At 40.8% G+C, this 9565-nt stretch overlaps 1 protein-coding gene across 1 annotated transcript; it reads left to right on the forward strand.

Moving 5' to 3' along the window:
- Positions 1–1343: 1343 nt before the first annotated feature.
- Positions 1344–1799, forward strand: LOC133755691 (small ribosomal subunit protein uS8-like). Its single transcript, XM_062185719.1, has one exon. It carries the CDS (start codon positions 1374–1376, stop codon positions 1716–1718), a length of 345 nt encoding a protein of 114 aa, XP_062041703.1. The 5' UTR covers positions 1344–1373; the 3' UTR covers positions 1719–1799.
- Positions 1800–9565: the final 7766 nt, after the last annotated feature.

A 9565-nucleotide genomic window follows, 5' to 3' on the forward strand; every position in this document is an offset into this window, starting at 1 on the left:
TTCTATGGGAGTGGCAGCATTATATAGTTATGGTAGCTGGTTGATGGTTGTTGCTGGTTGGTCTTTATTTGTGGGTAATTTTATTGTTATTGAGATTACTCTTGGGGGTTAGGCTAGAATCAATAGGGCTAGGAGTAGGGAAATTAGGAAGGATAAGGAATAGAATTTGACAAGGCCTTTCTGTGTGGATACAGAGGTTGATGCAAAGATTTGAATATCCGAAATATTCTTTGGAATTGCTTTTTCAGTTCAGGATATATCTAAGAGTAGTGTAGCTACGTTTTGACTTGCTGAAAGATTAAGGTAAGGTAGCAGGGAAAAATCCTAGTATGTTTGAGAAATTAAAGGAGTTAGATTGTGTACTTATTTTTAGGTGGAGGCTAAGTTGGTTAAGTTCTATGGCAATAGTAAAGCCTAGAATAGTAACAAATAAGGCGGTTATTTTTATGTATAAAAGTATGGTTATTTGGGGTATGTTTGGTGTAATGAGGTTAGAAATTAGGAATCCTGCAAAAGTGCTTCCAAGTGCGAGACGCTTAATAGAGTTAATTAGTGATGGGTTGTTCTCATTAATAATGATAAGAGTTGGATAGCGAGGTTGCCCTAGAAGGGTGAAGAAGATGATTCGTGTACTGTAGACGGCTGTAAGGGAGGTAGCAATGAGGGTAATAATAAGGGCTCAGGCGTTGGTGTAAGACATATTTGCAGATTCAATGATTAGGTCTTTTGAATAGAAGCTTATTAGGAAAGGTATACCAGTGAGGGCTAGGCTGCCAATAGTAAGGGCAGAGGATGTAAAGGGAAGATTCTTGTAGAGCTCTCCTATTTTTCAGATGTCTTGTTTGTTGTTAAGGCTGTGAATAATTGATCCGGAGCATAAGAAGAGTATAGCCTTGAAAAAAGTGTGGGTGCAGATGTGCAGGAATGCTAGGTGAGGTTGATTAATTCCGATTGTGACCATTATTAACCCCAGTTGACTTAAAGTAGAGAAAGCCATGATTTTCTTAATGTCGTTTTGTGTGAGAGCACATAGGGCTGTGAACAGGGTGGTGATTGCTCCTAAGCATAAAATTAATGTTTGGGCAATTTTATTGTTTTCTAATAAGGGGTGGAACCGGATAAGAAGGAAAACTCCGGCTACTACTATTGTGCTTGAATGAAGTAATGCTGATACTGGAGTTGGGCCTTCTATTGCTGAGGGTAGTCATGGGTGAAGGCCAAATTGTGCGGATTTACCCGTGGCAGCTAGGATTAGTCCAATTAGTGGGAGGATAGTGATATTGTTGTCTGATATAAATATTTGTTGAAATTCTCATGTGTTGCTTGCTCTCGCTCCTCCCGTCCTCTTTCCGCCATCTTTCCGTGCCGCCTCGATGGTGCGCATGAACGTCCTGGCCGATGCTCTCAAGAGCATCAACAATGCCGAGAAGAGAGGCAAGCGCCAGATTCTTATCAGGCTGTGCTCCAAAGTCATCGTCAGGTTTCTGACAGTGATAATGAAGCATGGTTATATTGGCGAGTTTGAAATCATTGACGATCACAGAGCTGGGAAGATCGTGGTGAACCTCACCGGCAGGTTAAATAAGTGTGGAGTGATAAGCCCCAGATTTGACACGCAGTTGAAAGATCTAGAAAAATGGCAGAATAATCTGCTTCCGTCCCGCCAGTTTGGTTTCATTGTACTGACAACCTCAGCTGGCATCATGGACCATGAATAAGCATGACGAAAACACACAGGAGGGAAGATCCTGGGATTCTTTTTCTAGGGATGTAACACAGGCATACAAATAAAAGCTCAATGGACAAAAAAAAAAAAAGAAATTCTCATGTGTTGAGGTTGATAGCAAATCAGGCTATGGCTATAATAAAGCCAATGTCTCCAATACGGTTATATAGAATTGCCTGTAAGGCTGCGGTATTGGCATCTGTTCGACCGTGCATCAGCCGATGAGGAGAAATGATATAATTCCTACTCCCTCTCATCCAATGAACAACTGGAAGAGGTTATTGGCAGTAAGTAGAATTAGTATAGTAATTAGAAATATAAGTAGATACTTGAAGAATTGATTGATCTTAGGGTCTGAGTGTATATATCATATGGAGAATTCTATAATTGATCATGTTACGAAGAGTGCAATTGGGGTAAATAGTATAGAGAAATAATCTAGTTTGAAGCTAGTTGTGAGCTTTAGGGTATGAATTGTTATTCACTGTCAGTTGGATACTATTGTTTCTTGATTAGAAACAATAAAGATTAGTGTTGGGATAAGACTAATGATGAATGCATAGGATACTGAAGTTTTTACGTAATAAGGGTAGTTGTTGTCATTAAAAATGTTGGTGAATGAAGCCACGATTGGGAGGACCAGAATAATAATTGAGACGGCTACTGAAGTGGAGAATAGATTAATTACTTTTATTTGGAGTTGCACCAATTTTTTGGCTCCTAAGACCAACGGATTACTTCTATCCTTTAAAAGTTGAGAAGGCCATGAGGTTAATCATGGGAGCATGAATTAGCAGTTCTTGCAAGCATTCTCGGTAAATAAGGAGGTGTAATCTTCTATTATTAGATTCACAATCTAATGTTTTTTTAAACTATATTTACAGAACATTGGGCCTAAAATAATTTTAGGGTTGATGGATAAAAGGAGTAGAGGGGCTAGGTGAAGCATTATAAGAGTGTTTTCTCGAGTGAATGTAGGGGAGACGTTGTTTGTATGGTATGTAAATTTTCCTCATTGGGTGGTTGATAGTATGTAGAGGGAGTAGAGTGCTGTGATTAGAACGTTAGTATCTATAAGGATAATGGTAAGGTTGGATCATGAAAAAGATGCTATGATGATGAGAAGCTCTCCTAGAAGATTAATGGTCGGTGGCAGGGCTAGGTTGGTGAGGCTGGTGAGTAGCCATCACACTGCTATTAAGGGGAGAACGGTTTGTAGTCCTCGAGCCAATAGTATAGTTCGGCTGTGAATGCCTTCATAATTAGAATTGGCTAAGCAGAATAGTAAGGAGGAGGTAAGGCCATGCATGATTATTAGTGCTGTAGCTCCTATAAAACTTCATGGAGTTTGAATTAGAATTGCGACGATTACCAGGGCTATGTGGCTTACTGAAGAATAAGTGATGAGTGACTTTAGGTCTGTTTGTCGAAAGCAGATGGAGCTAGTTATGATTATGCCTCATAGAGCATGAGGAATGGGTAGGCTATATATTCTGTGATTGGGTTAAGTAGGATTGTAATACGTATTATGCTGTAGCCACCTAGTTTAAGTAAATAGCTGCTAGGACTATAGAACCTGCAATGGGAGCTTCAACATGGGCTTTTGGTAGTCAGAGGTGAAGTCCATAGAGGGGTATTTTAACTAAAAATGCTATCATACATGCTAGTCATATTAGTGAGTTGGATCATGATGTTAGTAGGGACTCATTGATAAATTGGGTTAGGAGAAAATTAAGGGATCCTATAGAATTTTGGAGATGAATTAGGGCAACTAATAAAGGGAGTGATCCTATAAGGGTATAGAATAGGAAATAAGTTCCTGCATTAAGTCGTTCTGTTTGATTGCCCCATCGTGTGATAATGATTAATGTAGGAATTAGTGTTGCTTCAAATAGAATGTAAAGCAAGATAAGTTCTGTGGCTGAAAATGTTATTACTAGAAAAATTTGTAAGGAGATAAGAAGGGAGATATATGTTTTCTTGTGAAGTAGGGATTTTTGTCTAAGTGATGTTGACTTGCTAAGATTATTAGGGGTAGGAGTCAAACTGTTAGTATCAAGAGGGGGGTAGAAAGGGCATCTGAGAAGAATGTAGTTGAGAAGTTCAGATTGGTATCATTTGGTTGGTTGAGTAGAAGAAAGGTAGTTAAGCTGATTAGTAGGCTGTATACTGTTGCATTGATTCAGATTATGTGATTTTTAGATCATCATACAGTGGGAATAAGTATAATTGTGGGGATAATAGTTTTTAGCATTGTAGGAGGTTAAGATTTTGAACATAATCTATACCATAAGTATTAGAAAGTATGACAAGCAAGGCTAATCCAACTGCAGCCTCACAGGCCGCAAATACTAGAAGAACAATTGGAAATATAAAGGATAGTGTATAGTCCATATTTAGAGCTGTTAGTGTAATTAAAATAAATAGTGATAATATCATTCCTTCTAGGCATAGAAGAGAGGACATTAAATGGGATCGGTAAACTAGCATGCCCAAGAGGGCAAAGATGAATGCTAGGAAGATATTAATATAGATTGAAGGCATTTTGATAATTATGGTCTTTCCATAGTCTAATGAGTCAATCATTTATTTTGATTAAACTAATTATCATATTCCCACTCATTCTAGGCCTTTTTGGATCCATTCGTAGGCTAGTCCTAAGGCTAGAATTGAGATAAGTATAAGTGCTATAATGAGAACTAGATTTAGATTGTTGAATTGTGCGGCTCATAGAAGAGGAAGAAGAAGAGCAATTTCTAGGTCAAATAGTAAAAATGTGATCGCTACTAAGAAAAATTTTATTGAGAAGGGGAGCCGTGCTGATCCCATGGGGTCAAATCCGCATTCGTAGGGGGTTGTTTTTTCTGAGTAGATATTTAACTGAGGAAGCCAAAATGCAATGGTCACTAGGATTAGGGAAATAGTTATATTAATTAGTAGGACTAAAATTAGGTTGATTACTCTTTTTTGGGTTGATACCAAAACTAACTGATTGGAAGTCAGATGTACTAGTTGATACTAAAAGAGTATGACCCTCATCAATAAATTGATACATACAGGAATAGTCAGACGACATCTACAAAGTGCCAGTATCATGTGGCTGCTTCGAAGCCAAAGTGGTGACTTGATGTAAAGTGGAAGTGGAGTTGTCGTAGAAGGCAGACTGTGAGGAAAGTAAAACCGATAATTATGTGGAGGCCGTGGAATCCTGTGGCTATAAAGAATGTTGAGACGGAAGAACCTGAAGGGCTGTTTCCTGAGTTGCGAGACCTGGGCCGGCTCGCAGGACTTTGAAGCCCTGGCTCATGGGCGCTGTTCCCCTCCGCCCTCGTGAGGCCGGCCCTGTTCCCTGCCCGCCCTTAGCGCCGCTGAGGAGAGGGTGCCTGGGAAGTCGGGTGCTGGCCTCTCAGGGGTCAGTGCGTGCAGCGCGGCTGTGGGCCGTGGAGGAGCTCGTCAGGCCCCCGGCCAGCCTGCTCAGCTTGTCCGCAGCCTGCGCGGTGCCTGGGACAACACGTGTCGCCCGCGGGCGTAGAAGCCGGCAGGTCCCCCTTGGACGTGAGTGCAGGAGTGTTAGGAAGCCTTCCTGTTCCATGGCTGCTGTGAGGCCTCGCTTTTCCGGCAGTTGTGGAAACCGCGCTCCTTTTTGGAAGCCACCTAAGTATCTATGGAAAGCCCTCAAATGAGATGCTCATCCAACTGAAGAGGAAGCCCACTATCATCTTGGGAACAGTGACTGAAGTAAAGAAGATGTCCAGGAAGGACAGCTGGCTGAGAAGGAAGTACATGGGTGTGTGGAGCTGGGCATCGGCCCAGATCAGGAGGACCATGGAGGTGTTGCCGGCTATGACGAGGAGGTAGATCAACATTACCATGCTGAAGAGGAATAGGTGCATTTGACTGTTGTTAAAAAGGCTGGTGAGAACAAAGCCAGAGGCAGAGGAGTAGTTCCAGGTCTGTCTGCCTGCTTCCTGCCAATCCTCACTGTGGGGAGGAAAGTGAACCAGCTCACAAAGGGCAGAAAAACAGTCACTCAGAGACAGGGAGGGGCGATGGATGAAGATGCAGAGGGTCAATGGCTGGGGAGGCTGGACAAGAGCAGCAGAAGTCCTCTGAGATGCTCTTGTGCATTTCTGTGGGGTTGGCATTATTTCGTAATGAAAAATTACATGAAAACATGATTGCAGCAGAGCAGTGCTCAGAGGGAAATTTATAACTTCAAATGTGTATGCTAGAAAGAGGAGACAGTGAAAACCAGTGACCTAAATTTCCACTTCAAAAAGCTAGAGAAATAACAGCATATTATAGTGCTCTGAGTTTTGTAAAATATGCAGTGATATTTCTGGTACTTAAATAAGCAAGTGAATGCACAAATAAAAAATTAAAACCCTTGTTCTTTTGCCTAATCAGAAAACTAGGCCCACAAACATGCAGATTATTTTGTTGAAAAGTCTTATTTATGTGAGGGTCTAGGTGGTAGATTTCTCTCACAAATGGAATCTGGAGACTGGTGCTGTGGCACAGCAGATTAAGCTGATGCTTGCAATGCTGACATCCCACATCTGAGCATTGCTTTGAGTGTTGGCTGCTCCATTTCTGATCCAGCTCTATGCCAATGTGCCTGGGAAAGCAATGGAAGGTGACCCAATTACTTGGGTCCCTGACTTCTACACAGGAGACAGGATAGAATCCTGGCCTCCTAGCTTCTGCTTAACCCAGTCCCAGTTATTGTGGCCGTTTAGGGAGTGAACCAGCACATAGAATGTCTCATTCTCTGTCTTTCCATCTCTCTGTCACTTCACTTTGCCTTTATGATGAATACAATACATCTTAGAAAAATAGTTGGAACCATTGTGTCTGACCAGCAGGTGAATTTTACCAGCTGGAAGACTCATGCTGTGCCACTTTCCTCTTGTTGCCTTGGTTCTCTGGAGTCTCAGCCTTGCACTTCTGTGCTTTAAAAAAAAATGTTGAGCCATAGACCCCATCTGAAATAGTAAATGATGTCTTATAATATTCGGACGCTTGGAGTAGAGTAAAATAGATGCCTAGAAGAATGGTGATGGCTAGGGCTTGTTGCATATTTTTACGGTTTCCTTCTATTAAACTATGGTGAGCTCAGGTAATTGAGACTCCTGAGGCCAGGAGAACTGAGGTGTTAAGCAGGGGAACTTCAAGGGGGTTAAGAGGTTTAATAGCTGTTGGAGGTCAGCAGCCTCCTAATTCTGGTGTAGGGGCTAGGCTTGAGTGGTAGAAGGCTCAGAAGAAGCCTGCAAAGAAGACTTCTGAAACAATGAATAGAATTATCCCATACCATAGGCCTTTTTGAACAATAGGGGTATCATGGCCTTTGAATGTGCCTTCCCATACAATATCTCGTCATCACTGATATATAGTGAGTGTGTTTGTTAATAAACTGATTAGGAGAAGTGAGGGGGTGTTAAAGTGAAATCACATGGCTAAGCCTGATGTTATAAGTAGGGCGGATAGGGCTCTGGTAAGTGGTCATGGACTTGGGTTGACTATATGATAAGCGTGGGTTTGGTGGGTCATTAGGTATTATCGTGTAGATACAGGCTTACAAGAAGAGTGAAGACATAGGCTTGAATTAGGGCTACAGCAAATTCTAGGATTGTTAAGAGAATAAGAATAATAAAGATAATTAGAGCTGTTGTTGGGCTAATTGAGATTAGAGCAAGTGCTGCACCTCCAATAAGATGTATAAGTAGGTGCCCTGCTGTAATATTGGCTGTAAGTCATACAGCTAAGGCTATAGGTTGAATGAATAGGCTGTTTGTTTCAATAATCACTAGTATGGGGATAAGGGGTACAGGTGTTCCTTGTGGGAGAAAATGGGCTAGTAATGCTTTAGTTTTGTAACAAAATCCTGTGATTACGGCCCCTGCTCATAGTGGAATGGCTATCCCCAGGTTTATTGATAATTGGGTTGTTGGTGTGAATAAGTGAGGTAATAGGCCTAATAGATTAGTTGAGCCAATAAATATAATTAGAGAAATCAGTATTAGGGACCAGGTTCGTCCTTTAGGGGAGTGAATTATTATTATTTGTTTTAGAATTAGTTGGGCTAATCATTGTTGAACTGAGACTAGTCGGTTGTTAATTAGTCGGGTAGGGGCAGGAAATAATAGAGTTGGGAACATGATAATTAGGATTACGATTGATAAGCCTATTGTTGGGGTAATAAAAGGGGAGAATAGATTTTCATTCATTTTGTGCTGGGCTCATGGGATAAGAATATTTATGAAATTTAAGTTGAATTAGGGCAAATAGTGTGAGGATCATAGCAACAATAGTAGTCAGTCATGTAGATGTATCAAGTTGTGGCATTCCATTATGGAGAGGGTTATTTAGCTCTCATTCTCTAGCTTAAAAGGCTAGTGCTAGTTTAGCTTCATAATGAGTCTAAATCATGGATAGGGATCAGTTTTCAAAGTGCGTAAGTGGAACTATTTCAAGAACAATAGGCATGAAGCTGTGATTTGAACCACAGATTTCTGAGCATTGACCTTAGAAAAGTCCTGGTCGGGTTGAGATAAGGGTAGCTTGATTTAGGTGTCCAGGGATAGCATCTGTTTTTAATCCTAGAGATGGGACAGCTCAAGAGTGAAGTACATCTTCTGAAGAGATTAGTATACGGATTGGAAGTTCTATTAGAAGAACAACTCGATTATCAACTTCTAGAAGTCGTAAGTCACCAGGGTTAAGGTCAGATGTAGGAATTATGTAGGAGTCAAAGCTTAAGTCTTCATAGTCTGTGTACTCATAGCTTCAGTACCACTGATGACCCATAGTCTTTACTGTTAAGGAGGGGTTATTAATTTCGTCTATTATATATAGGATTCATAGGGAGGGGAGTGCGATTATAATTAGAATAATGGCTGGAAGGATAGTTCAGATAGTTTCTACTTCTTGGGTGTCTATTGTGCTTGTGTGTGTAAGTTTTGTAGTTAGTATTTGTGAAATAATATAAAGGACCAGTGAGCTGATTAAGAAGACATGAGCGTGTGGTCATGGAAGTGGAGAAGTTCTTCTATAATAGGGGATGAGGCATATTGAAAGCCTAATTGAAAAGGGTACGCCATAAAGATATATAGGGGTTGAACCTATAAATTAACTTCAACAAAGTTATGTAATGATTTTACTAATATCTTATTTAGAAAGTCATAATGGTTAAGCGGCTGGCTTGAAACCAGTCTTAGGGGGTTCGATTCCTTCCTTTCTTGAGCTAAGCTTTTACGTAGGCAAGTTCCTTGAATGTATGATATGGGGGTGGACATCCATGGAGCCACTCTAGGTTAGTAGTAGTTAGCTCAATGGTTTCTACTTCTCGTTTTGAGGTGAAAGCTTCCCAGATTATAAAGATTATTACTATTACAGCGGTGAGAGAGATGAAGGAGCCTACAGATGATACGGTATTTCACATTGTGTAGGCATCTGGGTAGTCTGAGTATCGTGGAGGCATGCCAGAAAGTCCAAGGAAGTGTTGCGGGAAGAAGGTTAAATTGACTCCTACAAATATCACAGTGAAGTGAACTTTTGCTCAAGTTGGGTCTAGGATATAACCTGAGAATAGAGGGAATCAATGAGCAAACCCTCCTATAATAGCAAACACAGCTCCCATAGATAGTACGTAGTGGAAGTGGGCTACTACATAGTATGTATCACGTAGAACGATGTCTAGAGAAGAATTAGCCAGTACAATTCCTGTAAGACCACCTACTGTGAATAAGAAAATAAATCCTAGGGCTCAAAGTACAGCTGGAGCTCATTTGATATTGCCGCCGTGAAGAGTTGCTAATCAACTAAATATTTTTACTCCTG

The sequence above is a fragment of the Lepus europaeus genome, unplaced genomic scaffold (genome assembly GCF_033115175.1).
Source record: "Lepus europaeus isolate LE1 unplaced genomic scaffold, mLepTim1.pri SCAFFOLD_74, whole genome shotgun sequence".
In the NCBI taxonomy this organism is placed as follows: Eukaryota; Metazoa; Chordata; class Mammalia; order Lagomorpha; family Leporidae; genus Lepus; species Lepus europaeus.